We start from the raw sequence: 18805 nt of genomic DNA on the forward strand, positions 1-18805 counted from the left end.
GCGGTGACGCCGGTGGAGCAGAAAAGAGGAGAAGAGACCGAGCTTAAGGAGTGTCATTAACACAAATCACACATATGCATATATACTTCACGAGGAAGACATCGGATTTAATCGTCTACGATCGTCGCAACAGAAAATGTGCAACACAAAAGTCATGTGAAACTGTAAGGTGAAGCTACTGATCAAAGGAGAATTCGAATGGTCAGCTGTGCGCGATGAATTTGACAAAATTCATCCAAAATAGCTCTAAACATGAACACAAAATTAAACATTTACGGTCGATGAAACTATGAACTGATCACAAAATTGGAACCATAACATCGATGCGCATCTTTTTCACGTAGAGCTTATCTCAAATTGATGCACCGTTCTGTGGATTAGTGTCGGTGTCAAAACTGGCGGATCTCGGGTAGGGGGTCCCGAACTGTGCGTCTAGGCCGGATGGTAATAGGAGGCAGGGGACATGATGTTTTACCCAGGTTCGGGCCCTCTTGATGGAGGTAAAACCCTACGTCCTGCTTGATTAATATTGATGATATGAGTAGTATAAGAGTAGATCTACCACGAGATCAGAGATGCTAAACCCTAGAAGCTAGCCTATGGTATGATTGTATGTTGTGATTGTTGTCCTACGGACTAAAACACTTCGGTTTATATAGACACAGGAGAGGGTTAGGGTTACACAAGGTCGGTTACAAAGGAGGAGATATCCATATACGTATTGCCTAGCTTGCCTTCCACGCCAAGTAGATTCCCATCCGGACACGAGACGAAGTCTTCAATCTTGTATCTTCATAGTCTAACAGTCCGGCCAATGGAGATAGTCCGGCTGTCCGAAGACCCCCTAATACAGGACTCCCTCAATTAGAAAAGGGACCTAAGAAAGGAGGTTAAAGAAGGAGCTTACTGGAGATGGAAGAAGAAACAACCTACATGGTGTATACTGCTCGCATGCTCTAGTGCAAGAGGGTCCACCATGCTGAGAGGTGCTTTGAGTTTCATGTGGGCCAACCTTTCCATGCGACCCAGGTGACCAAACAGCCCAAAAACATCCCACTTGGGCTTGGTTGAGCCTAATGTGATCAACCAAACGCGTCTTAAGGGCATATACAATGGTGGCATATGGATACAGGGACGCATTTTCAGTGACTTCATGAAGCTAAGTCTAATCGTAACTTAGCCCCCTCTATCAGCCATCCATTAAAGATCAGATAGACCGGATTGATTCATATTTCAAATGAATTTCTTATAAGTGTTTAGAAAAAATTGAAAATTTCAATAAATCGTAAATATTTCGTTTAGTATTCTGTAAAAATTTCAATCCATTTGGATGTATGGTTTGTGATTAAATAGCCTTTTGAGCTCAACTAAATGAAAAAAATATGTATTCACAAACAATACATCCAAATGGATTGAAACTTTTCCAGAATACAAAACGAAACATTTATGATTTATTGGATCTTCTTTAATTTTTTCTAAAGTCTTTAAAATTTACAGTATGGATAATAGGTCAATCTAGAATGTTGGATCTTTAACGGGCAACTGATAATGGGGCCTAAGTTACGGTGAGACTTGGCTTCATAAAGTGAGTGAAGTTGCGTCCTGAATACAGATGCCCCATGATAAAAAGTAGTTCGAGGCATCTACATTTATTTTTTCTTCCCAATGTAAGCTACCACTAGTGGGCCTCATTAAGAAATAGAAAATAAATACTCTAGTACACATGCATCTCTACTTTTCACTCCAATTTTTTCAATTTTTGTCACTGGACCACACTTTTTCTCTCCAATCACCCACCTCCTGGAGAGGATCCCGCCTCCCTATCCGAACCTACTTTATCTGATATCCGATCCTACATGGCATGCGAGGCATCACCCTGGGGCTATGCATTGTACATGCCCTGAGGCCAACTCCAATGTGTGACCTGCTACTTCTTGAGTTTGCGTTGGTTTTTTTCTTGAAGAGGAAAGCGTGATGCAGCAAAGTAGAGATAAGTATTTTCCTCAGTCTGAGAACCAAGGTATCAATCCAGTAGGAGACCACACACAAATCACCCAATACCTGCACAAGCAATCAAACAATTTGCACCCAACACGATAAAGGGGTTGTCAATCTCTTCATGGTTACTTGAAAAAGTGAGATCTGATAGAGATAGATAAACGATAAAGTAAATAATTTTGGTATTTTTGGTTTATAGATCGGAAAGTAAAAGATTGCAAAAATAGTAAATCGGAAACTAATATTGTAGATCGGAAACTTATAGGATTGTCGTGGAATTGTCACGGCAGATGTCCTAGTATGAGGACTTAGTCGTGAGGCCAACGCATCTTTGAAGTAGCTTGAGAGGGGTTGAGCAGAATCGAGAGACGCAATACAAGACAAGGATTTAGACAGCTTCGGGCCCCGGGAAACATCATCCGGAATAGCCCTACATGCTGTTTGTGGCTAGATCTCATTATGCTCATGAGAGAGTTGCCGCATAAGCCGGCTCCCCCTTTGTGTCTACCCCTAGAGATTATTTTCTGCCCCTCCTTATATATGTTGAAGGGGCGGGTTACATGTGGAGTCCTAGTAGGACTGGGACTAGTCTATCCTTTCTTACAAGTTGAATACAAGTCCGGTTCTTGCTTCCTCATAAAGGAAATATTCGTCATCCCTTTCCTCTTAAGCCGGCCCACCAGAGTATAAGCTGGCCTGCTGGGCCTTGGGCCTTGTCGTCCGTCTGATCCGCCCGCCGAGTCTCAGCGAGTTGCAATGTCCAGACGGGTTACATGTAAACCACCATGTCCGGGCGGATCGCCAATGAGTCGCCAAGCTCTAGCCAGGTCTCTGGTGAGTCGCCAAGTCTGGCCAGGTCATGATTCTGGCCGGGTCATACCGCGGGGTATATCCCCGACATTAGCCCCCACTTTAATTTGGATTTATCCATGTTAAACCGATCCTGTAGAATAAACACAAGAACAAACTTGATAGGTTGTGCTCCGGGTTAAATATTTTCCTGAACCGGCACCTAATCATCTTTAAGTCCTTGTCATTTCCTCCTGGATGCATACTCAAAGATCTTATAGCAAATCACTTTTAACAGATATGTCCAAACCTTGCCAATGCAAAAATCCAGGCACTTCTTCTCAAAAAATCCAGGTCAATAAGCCAGCTTCATAAGCAATTTGCTGACATTGGCTCTTGTTGAGAAGTATTATAAGAAATAATCCATTTGAATCGGCCTTCAATGATCTGACTTGACCAAAATATTGGTCTTGAAATATTCAACTGATATTCAACCGGCTTAAAGATGTAGATCTTGCCGATTTATGATTGCCAAAATTGCCGGGTTATAAACAAATGATGTCGGGTCATGATTGTTGCAGACACCGGGTTAATCTGGTCTACTCCAAATTGAGAATTTGAAGATTTTTTCTCCCTTATATGCATATCACCTGTAGCCCCCAAGTGCCGGGTTGTCATGCTTGCAGCAACCTGGGACTTGTAATTGCCTTACGCTCATGAAAACTTCAACCAGTGTAGCCCCCAAGGGCCGGGTCATTATGCAATAATGAGCAGGGACTTTGTAGATATAATCATGTAAATTTGAACATTAACGTGTAGCCCTCAAGGGACGGCTTAGTAAGATAATACTGAGCTGGGACTTTGTATATAATTTATTGATAATAACATCATATAATATGATCTCCACCATGGGGCTTGAACCCACGTCCACAAGGTTAAGAGCTTTGTACTCTACCAACTAAATAGTGGATCTTTCAATATAATGGGCTGAAGGTTGTGTACCTTGAATTGTTGACAGGAGCAATTGGGAGCCCCCAAGGCCGGCTCATTATGATATGATGAGTCGGATCTTCAAGAAGGCTAGTAAAAATGACTTTGCATTAGCCCCCATGGTGCATGCTTGCAGCGACATGAGACTTGCATATTTGATATAACCTCAACTTGAATAATGTAGCCCTCAAGTGCCGGGTCGTAAGCCTGCAGCGACTCGGGACTATTCCTTCTATTATAGAATAAATCATATCCATTGATAATATAATAGCCATTGCGCTAAAGCGACTATGAAAACCTCATCTATTGATAAGTAAACCCGGAGTTTAAATACCCGGCGGCTCTTGGCCGATGACGATTTAATACACCTCCATTGTAAACCGGAATCTTTATAACCCGGCGGCTTATAGCCTTTGAGAAAATCAAGAATTGATAACCCTTTTGGGACACCAATTTCAATCTTTGACGATGGGCTGGAACTTAATCATTTATGTAAGTCATAGCTCTGTAAATCCTGCATAGAGTTTAGACAACATATGCCCTGGCGACTTAACGTCAAAAGCCAGGGCGGTTAACCACAGTCTTATCCTGCACACAAGTAAATCACAAGACCCCTTGGTGGTTTACCGCAGGGCGGGTCATAATATCCCACATATAACCAATGTGATATTCAATTTGTACTGCCGGTTTACATGACCTGTGCAATAAGAGTGATAACCCAATCCTTAGAAGCCAATACTTCTAAATATATGATGATTGTCACATGCTGGCGACTTTATCGTCCAAAGCCAAGCCGGGTTTAAATGAAACCACACTTATACTTAGATCTGAACAAAAAAGTCTCAAGACAAAACCAAATATTGTTTGCAAAAAACTTAAACCAAATAAAAATTGAGGTTTCTGATTCGAATACGATCAGTAAACCATTCCAAAGGGGTTAAGCTAGGATTCGAATACGATCATGTAGCCCCCAGTGGCTTTGGCGTTGCGCCGAACAAGAGGGTACCGATAGCTATGTTCTCTTTGGTTCGAACACTATCTATGTTTGAACAGGAAGCCCCCAAATGACCTTGAGAGATTTTTAACGACCCTGATTCGAATACGATCCAAGTCGGACCCAAAAGGGGTTAAGCTATGATTTGAATACGATCAAGAAGCCCCCTAGTGAGTTTGGCAGTGTGCCGATCAAGAGGGTACCGACAGCTATGTTCTTTTTGGTTCGAATACGACCTATGTTTGAACAGGAAGCCCCCAAGTGACCATAATAAGGTAAGCCGTAAGACAGGATACCCATGTTTGAATCGCACATCATGGCAGCAAGTTCTCTTTGGCAACCTTTAATTTTTCTGAGAACTCGAATCTTGCGAGAGATTAATTCTTTTTGAACCGGAACTTTAAACCGAATTTGAAAGCTTCAAAACTTTGTGGGAGACAGATTGTCCTTGAACCGGATGTTTGAACCGGATTTGAGAGCTTAAAAGATTTGTAAGAGACAAATTTACCTTGAGCCGGATGTTCGAACCGGATTTGAGAGCTTCAAAGCTTTGCAGGAGAGAGATGTCTCTTGAACCGGATTTTAAACCGGAATCTTTATTTTGAACTGACAATGTTCTAACGGCTTTTAAATTTTCATCAATGTGGCGGTGTCCTCCGGAACCGGGTTATCATTCCCTCCAATGACCCGGAGTTCCCGAGTCATGTTATTGTAGCCCCCGAGTCTTAAGATTACTCGAGGAGTTGGCTTGAGACTCTCCATATTTGGCCGTGATATAAACCGGTATGAGTTATTCAACAGCTCAGTGATATAATAGTCTCTTTTACAGTAGACAACTTGTCCTGCATTGAGAAACTTGCAAGGCAGAGTAATTGCTCCTTTAAAGAAATGAATATGTAAAAAATATACCGGATGCATTTCACCTGATATGTTAAGCCGGAATTTATCCGCCACAGAGTTGCTGTTGCCTACCGTGAAGCTGAAATCAATCACAGATGAGTTGGCCGCGGCGTTGTAAGCCGGTGTGGATAGATGAGTCAATCGTAGGCGCGGTAATCCGCGCGGACGGGCGAGTCAACCACGTCATGTTGATGTCAATTGGGTCATAGAGACGTCAGTTTGCACGTCCATTGAGCAGCGAGTAAGCACGGGTCCGGTGAATCAATGTTATCCAGGCCACAGGGCGGCAACTCACCCATGTCCGTTAAACCATATGATGCGGACAAACACCGGTGTAAACCACTTTTGTAAGGAATAATTGTCCTGCATGCAAAAACATATTGTCTGTCAGAGTGACTGCTCTTAGATGAATTAATATATGCTGAAAAAACATAGAGGGTAAATAGCACCTAGCATTCTCGTCAGATGAAGGCGGAACCAGCGCCTTGAAAAGAATACCAGTGTTTTGGTTTGCACTCCCATGTATTGAATATTAATCCTGATGAATCCACTTGAAGATGCCTTGGCGTGAGGCAGTATAAAATATTTATACTGTTCACCAATTAGTATTACTTGTACTAGTATCCCCTGGCTGTTTTCCTTTCTGTTTTCTTCCTCCGTCGTTAATTCCAGAGTCCATCAAAACTTGAATCTTGTGCCAAGGAATTGTACTTCATAGTGGCTTGCTTTGGACTTGTGGCTGCTATAACCGCTGTAGTCCTGGGACATCTGCAGCCTTGTGTGCGACGTGGCCGTTGCGGGACTGGACGCCTCATAGAGTTACTGTTAGGGCCACCGGGTCGGGCTCTCCTGCTGGGTTCCCAGCACGCACTATCGTGCAGGGCGAATCAGAGGTCAGCACGTGTCCTGGTGGACCCCACCACTTAAACAACCCAGCATATCTCTCTGATTGCAGTTAGGTTCCAGAAAATCAACGAAACCACATCTTTCTCTCCCGCGTAACAACAGATTGCCGCCAAAATCTCTTTCGTGGCTTCATCCTTTGTCCTACCAATCTATTTTCATTGTTACCGGGTCGGGCTCTCCTGCTGGGTTCCCAGCACGCACTATCGTGCAGGGCGAATCAGAGGCCAGCACGTGTCCTGGTGGACCCCACCACTTAAACAACCCAGCATATCTCTCTGATTGCAGTTAGGTTCCAGAAAATCAGCGAAACCACATCTTTCTCTCCCGCGTAACAACAGATTGCCGCCAAAATCTCTTTCGTGGCTTCATCCTTTGTCCTACCAATTTATTTCCATTGTTACCCACCCCGGATGGGAGGAGAATAGATCAAGATTGACAGAAAATTGTCCTCTCCGTGGATCAACATCTACGGTATTCTTCAGCATGGACGGAGCTCCTGGCACTTCGTTGTCTGTAGGTATGTTCTTGCTCCTGCAATGCAATGTACAGATTATTAACACTCTTGATCATACGAAGGTGATAAGATTAAAAGAAACAAACAAATAAAGAGTTGAATGTATGACATGTAAATTAGTCCTTCAGAAATAGCTCCCCATACTTCATCTTACTTAGTCCTTCGGAATTGCATTATAATTCTGTTACTGATGATCACTCCTATGATGTTGTGCACATTATGCATCAGAGTACCACCTAAGTTTGTGCTAAATTTTCTTGCATGAGATTTCTCCTTTGACTTATTCTCTTTTTTGATAACTCTAATAATAGAGATTACTGTATCAAAGAAAAAAAATCAATATTTTGCTAATGCTATTGTGACTACCATGTGTTGTTTTGCAACACATTTTGTACCATCTTTAAGAGCTTTTCATGTTACGCTAAAACCAGGACTGAATATCGTGTGATTTTTTACTCTGCGTGTTGTCCATCAACTAATTAGTATATGATGAATTTCATTAGTTAGTTGCTAGAAATTAAAATGAACATGCACATGTCATTCACTTGTATTGACTTTTGGATCAACATTGTATCTAGAGTTCCCAAATGTTATCGGACTCGGGATGGCCAACATCTAAAAAATGACCAGCTGCCAATTGAGGTATTGATCACTTACATGTCATATTCCTAATTCAAGTTTATATCTCACAAGAAATTATTTCTTTGTTCTTCTAGGTCTTGGGTAGCCAATCAAGTCGCATACAAGATAAACCCTTTTAAATAGCTCTATATAAACTTTGTATCTCAGGATTGCTCTACAAAACAGTTACCTTGCGATGTAATAATTTATCTTGCCATTCCTTCTGATGTTAGATGCACAATGGTTTATGCTCAATAAAGATATATACATGAATATGAATTAGTTGTTGGTTATTCCTTTTGATATGTTAGATGTGTAACTGTGGTTTAGTTTTGGATGAGGTATACTTTTCATCCCTTAACTTTTGGCAAAGTCTAAATTTGGTCCCTTAATTACGAAACCAGATAACTTGCACCCCCAACTTTTGAAACCGGACAAGTTTTGTCCCTCAAGCAGTATCCATGCTGACTCAACGTGGTTTTTACCATGACACGTGGCAAAGCTTTTAGATACAAAGAAAAGAAAACGAAAACACACGCAGCGGTCATGTGAACTCCATTGAGACAAAACATCGAACATGTGTTGTGCATGCGCTCGCATGGCCATGCTGGCATGCTGCTCTCCCGAACATCACCCATCTGGGTCTCCTCCCACGCCTCTGGCTTCCCTACACGCATCGGCGTGGCCAGTAGGGCCGAGGACCGTTCGGCACAGCGAGCTTGGACAAGGGACGGATGCGGTGGCGACGGCCAGCAGGGCCAACGATGTCTCAGCACGGCGAGCTTGGTCATGGTGCGGATGGGATGTCGACGAGCAACTTCGCAGCAACGCGGGGCAGACGACACACGACAGTGGTGCTGCAGCTCGAGCGCTGGCTCGCAGTGGCGCATGCAGCCGATGGACGGTGGCCGGCAAGCCGAGGCATGGCAGTGCAAGCATGGCCATGAGCTCCCGCTCCAGCAACATGTGTTGCCGCCGTCGTCCTCACGCAGGCGAGCTCTGCACGGTTCAAATGTGTTTGTATCGCCGGAGGCTTCCACACCCACGTCCTCCTCATGCTGCTCCACGCACTCCAACTGCTGACGAAATGCCGAGCTGAGTTAGAACAAGAAGGAAGAAGACCCATCGGGGATTGCACAGACCCGGTCAAAACCACGCCATGTCATCCCAAAACCACTTGCAATTGGGAGAGGGACTTAGTTTGTCCGGTTTTAAGAGTTGGGGTTGCAAATTGTCCGGTTTTATAGTTAAGGGACTAAATATAGACTTCGCCAAGAGTTGAGGGACGAAAAATATACTTTTCTCTTTAGTTTTCCAATTAAATGTGATCTTCGGCACTACATTTACTTAAAAGCGTTTTCATGAATTTGTGATTTTCCCCCAGTACAATGCTATTGAAAAGCAGAGAAGCAGAGAAAAATGGATAGCTCTCATACTTCAAAGTTTACTTAAAAGCGTTTTCATCAATTTGTGATTTCCCCCTAGTACAATGCTATTGAAAAGCGGAGAAGCAGAGAAAAATGGATAGCTCTCATACTTCAAAGTTTAGTACGAGAGCTAGTTAGCTACTAGTACAGAGGTAGATACTAGTACAGAGGTAGATGAACTAATGAATCTTCACGCACCTTTTCCTGTTGAGTCTGCATCAAGCTCGCACCTTCTAGTGCGACTGCGCGGCATCTCGGCCACCGGCTGACGGTGCAGCAGTTCCACCATGGCACCATCTCCCACGGAGCGGGCTGGACAGAACCTTGGCATGGCCTTGGGTGCGCCGGAGACGGGCACCACTAGCCGTGATGGCTCCCATCTTGCCGCCGGCCAAGGACACGGTCGGGCGTGCCGCAGCGCCCCTGAGGCGAGCAGAGCTAGCCGCGACGGATCCCATCTTTCCTCCAGCTAAGACCACGGCCCCAGCAGCTCAGCATGCCGAAGGTGCGCGACGCTAGCTAGTGGCGACGACTCCCGTCTCACCGCCTTCTAAACCCACCCCACGGCTCCCGGCGGCGAAGCGCGCCGGAGACTGATGGCGCTACCCGCGATAGCTCCAGTTCACTAAGTGCGTCGGAGACGGGCGGGGGTAGCAGCGAAATCTCTGGTCTTGCCGCTGGCCACAGCCCGGACGCCGGATTTCACCACGCCATAATCCTCTCTTGCAGTGGAATCAGTGGCTGTGGAATAGAGGGAGCGGCAGCAGTAGTGTGCTGGGATAAGGCTTCAATAAATTAAAAAAAATAAAAACATATTATTGAGTGGTGGGGTTCACCAGAACACGTGCTGGCCTCTGGTTCGCCCTGCACGATAGTGCGTGCTGGGAACCCAGCAGGAGAGCCCGACCCCCACTTTACTGTGGTACTTGAATCTGTTTCGCGGAGGCCGCAAGAAACACCGGTGATGTTTTTTTTTCAAATATCCTCTGAGGTCTCCCTTGCCCTTTCCACGTGGGCAGCCTATTTCTTTCCAGCCGAATGACTCGGGACACGGCAGCGGCCAGCAGGGACCCAATGCGGGTGGAAACAGCGTGGAACAGCGACAAGTGGGGTGAGGCGGAGGTGCAATTTTGACCAAGCCGCAGCGGGAGTGCCGGCGTCAGCGACTTAGGGCACTCCAGCCGTTGGCTCTCCAGGAGGGGCAAAAAACCGTCCCCTGGGGGCGCACCAGCGCTAAACCGCGCACTGGGGGCGTGATGCGCCCAGCCGCGGCCCCCACGGGATTTTAAAAAAGTCAAATATGGCGCAAACACGATTCAAATTTAACGCAAATATCGGCGAGTTTGTTCAAATTTAAACATACTTTACAAAAAAGGGAAAAACTACCGCGGGCTACCCCCGCCGTCTCCCTCGCCGCCCGCCAATGCGGTTCTACATGCCAAGGAGGCGGTAGAACCGCGTGTAGTCACCATCGTCGTCGTCGTCGCCCCCGCCGACGCCTCCGCCGTCCCTGCTGCATCCCTCCCCCGGTTGGCGCGGCGGGTTGGATGGTCCGGGGTCGTCGTCGTCGTCGTCGCTGAGGACCACGACACCGTGCTCGTCCTCGCGCCCACGCTTGCGGGTGGCGATCTCCTCCAGGGCCCGGCTCTACCGGACCATCTCGTCGTGGAGGTAGTCATCCCGCGCCCACCGCAGGGCGTCCTCGTCGGAGAAGCCACGCCGGGCTATCTCCTCGTACTCCACGGGGAGGCCGGGCTCCGGCTTGGGCTCGACGAGGACGAAGCGGCCGGTGGGGGAGGCGTTGTCACCGATGCGGACGCCGGAACTGCGGGTGCGCGCGCTGACAGGCGCGCCCTGGGGCTCCGGCTTGACAGGGCGGAGGTGGAGGCAGGGGGAGCCGCCGGACGAGGAGGAGGACCCCCCGGTCTCCATGCGCCTCGGGGTCCAGGAGCTTCCCCGGCGGCGTGTGAAGGACGGGGGAGCGGGGTACTCGAGGCGCGGCGTGTTGCCACCTCGATGTACTCGAGGACGGCCTCCAACGTGCGCCCGGGCACCCCCCACCACCGACGCCGGCCGACGGCATTGAGCCTGCCAGAGGGCACGACGTCGTTGGTGGCCTCGAGCTGCTCGGCGTGACGGCGCCGGAAGTAGGGCTCCCAGAGCGGGCTGTCGGGGACGTACCGTGGCCCCTCCCTCGCCGCACGCGGCAGGGACGAGCGGATGCGTGCGATCTCCGCACGCCGCGCCGCGTCGGTGGGTATCGGGGGCACCGGCACGCCGCCGGCGCTGATCCTCCACGCCCCGGGAACCCGCATGTCCGGCGGGACCGGGTACTCGGCCTCGAAAAGGAGGCGAGCCTCGCTCTCGTGAAGATGGCGGCGGCCGAAGCCGTTCGCCGCCGCGCCGTCGCCTGGGAGGCGCTCGGCCATGGGTGCTGGAGACGGCGAGAGAGAGGAGAGGGAGGAACGACGACGGCGAGAGAGAGGCGAGGGAGGAACAATGACGGCGAGAGAGTACGAGTCGCCGAGTGCTCTGGGGCGCGTCTTATATAGGCCGAGGCGCCGCCCATGCGCGAGCCGCCGTGAGTACGCGTGGCGGGCGAGGGACGCGCGTCATCTGGTCTTCACTGCGCCACCCGTGAGGCATCAATGGCGCAGGCTGACCGGCGCGGCAGCGCGGCAGCTTTGGCATTGATTCGCCGCGGGAAACGAGGCGATGAGGACGACGAAGGGCCGAGAAGAGGGTAGAGTCGCTGACGCGGCGGGCCCGCGGCTGTTTCGCGCCAAAACAGTTCGCCTCGGCGCCCCCGGGCGCCCCCAGCGTGCCGGGTTCAGTCTGGGTCCGCCGGCGCTGTTTTCGGCCAAAGCCGGCGAAAATCGGGCTCTTGGGGGCGCGACTGGGCCGATTTTTCGGCGCCGGCGCAAAAAAAATGCCTGAGGAGACCTTCCTGGAGGCGCGGCTGAAGATGCCCTTAGAAAATAGCCTGCAGCAGCAGCTCAACAGCACAGAAACGGACGTGGGAGGCTCGACGCCATGACATCGCCGCGTTTAAGGCGGCCAAACGTCCTACAGGCAACAGCGACTCGGCGGAGCATTGAAGTGGAGTTGGGCGGTGGTTGATTCCCCAGAAGACGGTTGACCCGGGCGAGTTATGGCAACGGCGACTTGGAGGCAAGCCCCTGATCATCGTAGCGGCAGCTCCAATAGGGGCGGCTCAGGCAAAACGGATCCATGCGGCGGCTCAGAGCACTTGGCGGCGGGTCGTGCGGTCCACGACAGAGGTACGGAGAGGTGCCCGATGCAGGCCCGCACGTAGTGGAGGTGGTTCAGTGCGGCCACTTAGCGGGGCGAAGGCCTCGGAGGCCCGGATTAAAGCCGACAGGATGACGGCGGTGGTCGGCGGCTCGTGCTTGAGCCTCGCAGAGGCTGCTTGGAGCGGCGACTCAAAACGTGCGTGAGGCTGCGGACGCGAGCCCGCGCTATGGCGGCTCGGAGTCAGGTGCTGGTTTAGTGCAAGATGGGCAACTTGAGAATAACGCAGTGGTTTACTCCCTTGATTTCAACCTATCGGTCCTGGCGGAGGCGACTCGAACTCGCCATGACTTGAAATTCTGGCCAAAGCAAAACCGGCGGGCGGTGGCTTGAAACTAAACCACGGCCGGATCTGTTTCCGAGTTATGGCCAGTTAACCAAACCGAGTCTTGGTCTTATTTCCCTTGGCAATAATCGCTTCACATTGATGCGACTTGCTGATTTGATTCTCGCGTGGACTAATAGTCCATCCAGTCTGATTAAGCAATTTTTCCTTTTCATGGAAAACACCAATGACAAAATGACTTTTGGTTTTGCTTGCTGCCGCTGATACGTCTCCAACGTATCTATAATTTTTGATTGCTCTATACTATATTATCTACTGTTTTGGACATTATTGGGCTTTATTATCCATTTTTATATTATTTTTTAGACTAACCTATTAGCCAGAGGCCCAGCCCAGAATTGCTGTTTTTTTGCCCGTTTTAGGGTTTCGAAGAAAAGAAATATCAAATGGAGTCCAAACGGAATGAAACCTTCGGAAACGTGATTTTCTTATCGGATAAGACTCAGGAGACTTGGACCCTACGTCAATACACGTAACAGGAGGACACGAGGTAGGGGGGCGCGCCCACCCCCACCAAGCACGCCATCCACCCTCATGGGCCCCCTGTTGCTCCACCGACGTACTTCTTCCTCCTATATATATCCACGTACCCCCAAACAATCTGAACAGGAGCCAAAACCCTAAATCCACCGCCGTAACTTTCTGTATCCACGAGATCCCATCTTGGGGCCTGTTCTGGAGCTCCACCGAAGAGGGCATCGATCACGGAGGGCTTCTACATCAACACCATAGCCTCTCCGATGAAGTGTGAGTAGTTTACCTCAGACCTACGGGTCCATAGTTAGTAGCTAGATGGCTTCTTCTCTCTTGTGGAGATCTATTCAATGTAATCTTCTTTTTGCGGTGTGTTTATTGAGACCGATGAATTGTGGGTTTATGATCAAGTCTATCTATGAATAATATTTGAATCTTCTCTGAATTCTTTTATGTAAGATTGGTTATCTTTACAAGTTTCTTCGAATTATCAGTTTGGTTTGGCCTACTAGATTGATCTTTCTTGCAATGGGAGAAGTGCTTAGCTTTGGGTTCAATCTTGCGGTGTCCTTTCCCGGTGACAGTAAGGGCAGCAAGGCACGTATTGTATTGTTGCCATCGAGGATAACAAGATGAGGTTTTCTTCATATTGCATGAGTCTATCCCTCTACATCATGTCATCTTGCTTAAGGCGTTACTCTGTTTTTAACTTAATACTCTAGATGCATGCTGGATAGCGGTCGATGAGTGGAGTAATAGTAGTAGATGCATGCAGGAGTCGGTCTACTTGTCACGGACGTGATGCCTATATACATGATCATACCTAGATATTCTCATAACTATGCTCAATTCTGTCAATTGCTCAACAGTAATTTGTTCACCCACCGTAGAATACTTATGCTCTCGAGAGAAGCCACTAGTGAAACCTATGGCCCCCGGGTCTATCTTTATCATATTGATCTCCTACTACTTAGTTATTTCCTTTGCTATTTACTTTGCCTTTATTTTACTTTGCATCTTTTATCATAAAAATGCCAAAAATATTATTATCATATCTATCAGATCTCACTCTCGTAAGTGGCCCTATAGGGATTGACAACCCCTATTTGCGTTGGTTGCGAGGATTTATTTGTTTTGTGCAGGTGCAAGGGACTCGCGCGTAGCCTCCTACTGGATTGATACCTTGGTTCTCAAAAACTGAGAGAAATACTTACGCTACTTTGCCGCATCATTCCTTCCTCTTCGGGGAAAACCAACGCAGTGCTCAAGAGGTAGCAAGAAGGATTTCTGGCGCCGTTGCCCGGGAGGTCTACGCAAAAGTCAACTTACCAAGTATCCGTCACATACCCTTATCTCCCGCATTACATTATTTGCCATTTGCCTCTCGTTTTCCTCTCCCCACTTCACCCTTGCCGTTTTTTCTCCCTCTCTCTCTATCCTCCCTCTCCATTTGCCTCTTTTTGCCCGCTTGCTTTTTGTTTGCTTGTGTGTTAGTTTGTTTGCTTGTCGTTATGGCTAGTCCTTTACCTTCTGCATCTATGTCTGAAATTGGGGAAACTATTGTCGACAATAATTTTGATACTCCTACTAAAGAACCCACTATCTCACATATAAAAAGATTCCGTGTTGGTAGTGGTAATATTATTGGAAAAGGAGTTATTCAAGATTTCTTTACTTGTGCCGGTGCTTTACCTTCTATGGGTAGTTCTATTCTTCATAGAACTAGTAGTCTTGCGGACGCTATTGCCATGCTTGTAGTTGAGATTGAAAGACAATTCATGCACATGCATTGTAACACCCCGGATGTAACCTACCTTATTTGTATTCCAACTCTTGCCGTTTCCGACACTAAGTTATGATATTACCTCATTGTTGGGTTTTTGTCTCCGTGTGTTTTGACTTTGTCATGCATCTCATATCATGTCATCATGTGCATTGCATTTTCATACATGTTCGTCTCATGCATCCGAGCATTTTCCCGTTGTCCGTTTTGCATTCCGGCGCTCCTATGTCCTCCGGTGTCCCTTTCTACCTCTTTTCGTGTGTGGGTATTAAACGTTTTTAGATTGCACCGATACTTGTCATGCGGACTAGGTTTACTACCGGTAGACCGCCTGTCAAATTTCGTGCCATTTGGACTTTGTTTGATACTCCAACGGTTAACCGAGGGACCAAAAAGGCCTCGTGTGTGTTGCAGCCCAACACCCCTCCAAAGTGGACCAAAACCCACCTAAACCTCCTCCATCACCTAGGCTGTTCGATCACGATCGTGTGGCCGAAAACCGCACCTCATTTGGAGCTCCCTAGCTCCCTCTACCTATAAAACTAGACCTCCCCCGAAATTTTCGGGTCATTCTACCCTAATCCTAGCAAAACCCGCTCCTCTGTCGCGCCGGACATGTCCGTTCCGGCCAGACGTCCCGCCGCCGCCGCGCTGGACCAATAGACGAGCGCCACGTCATCCCGCCGGATCCCGCGCCGCCGAAGCCCGCCAGGCCCGCGCGCGGCCCTCCCGGCCCACGCGTGCCCCGTCACCCGTCGCCTGGGCGCCCCGCCTCCCGTAAGGTTGCGCCGCCGCCCGGAGTGCGCACCGGCCGCCGCGCGCCATCGTCAGCCTCGCCGCTCCGGCGACCACCGCACCGACGCCGCCCCGTCCTCGCCGCACCACCACCGAGCCCGCACCGCGCCTTGCTGCCGCTTCTCCGATGCCGGCAAGCGCAGCTCCTCGCCGGCCTCTCCCCCAACCTCGCCGGCCCTCTTCTCCGGTGAACAGCTCCGGCAAGCACCCGCTGCTACAGTGCCGGTGGATCTAGATCTTGGTTGACTTTCCCCCGAAACCCTAATTTTTTTTGCATTCTTCCACATGCCGTAACTCTGCAATCGTTGCTCTGATTCATGCGTGTAGCATATCAAAATGTTCGTCTCGATGAGTACATCATTTCATCTCATCGCGTCATTCTAATTTGAGCTCATCTTGATGCTCGAAATGCTTTTGGAAGAGGGCTATGTGATGTTACTTTCAGATCTGTTTCAGCTAATGCACTTTTGTCATTTTTGCCATGATTAATGTGTGCATGCTATGATCCTGAGCTCTACATGTGTTTTGAAGTATGCCATGCCATCTTTACAGGGGTGTATACCATGTATTTTTGTGATCTTTGTGGTGACTAGCACAAGCATTCAAAGTAGCTTACTCAATAATGCTGATTTCAGGGACTTAGAATTTCACTAAGTCCTTGCCCTATCATTATTTTTGTGCCATATGTTCATGTTGTTTCCTAGTGATCCGTGCCTATTTTGAGCATGATCAGTAATGATGTTTTGTAGATAATGTTGTTCTCTATCCCTCCATGTCTTTGTTTGCAATTATGGAGCACCCTAGCTTGAGTCAATCGAGCTCTACTTTTGCTATAAAATGTTCCTGGCAGATTGCTAACATGTTTTGCAATTTTGCCAAGCTTGTTGTTGTTGATCCGTGCATGCTATGTTGTTGTTCTTGCCATGTTTAGCTTCTATGACATGTCTACTTGATGGGTGTATGCTTATATTATCATGCCATGCTTTGTAGTGAGTGCATCGAGCTCGTAAACATCCCTACTCGTTATCTGTTTTGCCATGCTCCAATTTTTCACTAAGTCTGAATCTGTTTATGTTTTTGCTATGTTCACATGCTTGCAATTGTATTTTATGATCCCTTTTGGCTTATGGACAGTAAGGGACTTTTGTTGCATGCTTTGAGTAACTTCATGCCATGCTATGCTTTGCCATGATATCTTCCTGTAGCATGTAGTTATCGTGCTCTAAACATTGCTTCCTGATGATAAATTCCTGACTTGCTGTTAATTTCACTAAGTCTGAAACCTGTAATCTTTTGCTTTTTTGCCATGCTTTTTTGAACCTGTTAATGAGTGAATTAGTCGTAGCTCAGTGTTCATCTTTTGTCAAGCATCATGAGTGGATCCCTGCCATGTATTTTGGTGTCATGTTTGAGTGCAGTAGATTATTTATCTTTATGCATTTAGAAGGCTACTTGCTGTTTATCGCAGACTGGTGCCATATTTGTTTTGCTTCCCATTTCCAAACCGTGCATCCGATTCCGGTGATCTTTATATCGTTTTCAACCGAAATCAACTCCTCTTTCCAGTGGCACTCTTGGTTTTCCAAGGTGAGGCCAGGTTCAATCATTCCTTTCCAAATCATGCATATGCATCACATATCGCATCCCGCATATCATACCATGTTTGCATCATGTTGCTTGAGAAATGCACATGGTTGATTGTGTTCCTTTTGCTTGTTGTTCTTTCTTGGGTAGAGCCGAGAGACGTGTACATGATCGAGGAGCCCGTTGAGTATGCTTACGAGGATCAAGACAACTCAGAGAACTTTGCAGGCAAGATAACCATACCCTCGAAATCACTTCTATCTTTGCTTGCTAGATGTTCGCTCTTTTGCTATGCCTATGCTACGATACCTACCACTTGCTTATCATGCCTCCCACATTGCCATGTCAAACCTCTAACCCACCTTGTCCTAGCAAACCATTGTTTGGCTATGTTACCGCTTTGCTCAGCCCCTCTTATAGCGTTGCTAGTTGCAGGTGAAGATTGGAGTTTGTTCCTTGTTGGAACATGTTTATTGTTGGGATATCACCATATATTCTTGTTTATCTTAATGCACCTATATACTTGGTAAAGGCCGGAAGGCTCGGCCTTATGCCTAGTGTTTTGTTCCACTCTTGCCGCCCTAGTTTCCGTCATATCGGTGTTATGTTCCCGGATTTTGCGTTCCTTACACAGTTGGGTTATAATGGGAACCCCTTGACAGTTCGCCTTGAATAAAACTCTTCCAGCAATGCCCAACCTTGGTTTTACCATTTGCCACCTAGCCTCTTTTTCCCTTGGGTTTGCGGAGCCCAAGGGTCATCTTTATTAAACCCCCCGGGCCAGTGCTCCTCTGAGTGTTGGTCCAAACTGAGCTGCCTGCGGGGCCACCTCGGGGAAACTTGAGGGTTGGTTTTACTCGTAGCTAGTCTCACCTGAGTGTGCCCTGAGAACGAGATATGTGCAGCTCCTATCGGGATTTGTCGGCACATTCGGGCGGTGTTGCTGGACTTGTTTTACCATTGTCGAGATGTCTTGTAACCGGGATGCCGAGTCTGATCGGAATGTCTTGGGAGAAGGAATATCCTTCGTTGACCGTGAGATCTTGTGATGGGCTAAGTTGGGACTCCCCTGCAGGGTTTTGAATTTTGGAAAGCCGTGCCCGCGGTTATGGGCAGATGGGAATTTGTTAATGTTCGGTTGTAGATAACCTGAAACTTAACTTAATTAAAATGCACCAACCGCGTGTGTAACCATGATGGTCTCTTCTCGGCGGAGTCCGGGAAGTGAACACGGTGTTGGAGTAATGCTTGACGTAGGTTGTTCTAGGATCACTTCTTGATCATAGTTGTTCGACCGTGCTTTTGCCTTCTCTTCTCGCTGTCATTTGCGATGTTAGCCACCATATATGCTAGTCGCTTGCTGCAGCTCCAC

General features: G+C 47.9%; 1 protein-coding gene across 4 annotated transcripts; it reads right to left on the reverse strand.

The window, feature by feature from the left end:
• Positions 1-1691: 1691 nt before the first annotated feature.
• LOC125535654 lies at positions 1692-9907 on the reverse strand. Of its 4 annotated transcripts, XR_007294761.1 has the most exons (4): positions 9338-9907; positions 6121-7108; positions 5280-6034; positions 1692-2061 (listed from the first exon to the last, which is right to left on the reverse strand). XR_007294761.1 is itself a non-coding variant. In XM_048698725.1 (3 exons), the coding sequence occupies exons 1-3, from the start codon at positions 9434-9436 to the stop codon at positions 6955-6957; spliced, it is 795 nt and encodes a 264-aa protein (XP_048554682.1). In that variant the 5' UTR covers positions 9437-9907; the 3' UTR covers positions 6831-6954. The 4 variants fall into 4 exon arrangements, 2 of the variants coding, with proteins under 2 accessions (XP_048554682.1, XP_048554683.1); XR_007294760.1 differs by lacking the exon at positions 1692-2061 and having other exon boundaries at positions 5045-6034; positions 9338-9906; XM_048698725.1 differs by lacking the exons at positions 1692-2061; positions 5280-6034 and adding an exon at positions 8250-8791 and having other exon boundaries at positions 6831-7108.
• Positions 9908-18805: the final 8898 nt, after the last annotated feature.

Source organism: Triticum urartu, chromosome 2, assembly GCF_003073215.2.
Source record: "Triticum urartu cultivar G1812 chromosome 2, Tu2.1, whole genome shotgun sequence".
NCBI classification, from domain to species: domain Eukaryota; kingdom Viridiplantae; phylum Streptophyta; class Magnoliopsida; order Poales; family Poaceae; genus Triticum; species Triticum urartu.

Coding starts and splice junctions, on each gene's coding strand:
- LOC125535654 (XM_048698725.1), bottom strand. CDS start 9,436: ATGGTGCCATGGTGGAACTGCTGCACCGTCAGCCGGTGGCCGAGATGC. Junction 8,792..9,337: donor TGCAGACTCAACAGGAAAAG/GTGCGTGAAGAT, acceptor GCATTTCGTCAG/CAGTTGGAGTGCGTGGAGCA. Junction 7,109..8,249: donor GGAGTTCACATGACCGCTGC/GTGTGTTTTCGT, acceptor ATTGCATTGCAG/GAGCAAGAACATACCTACAG.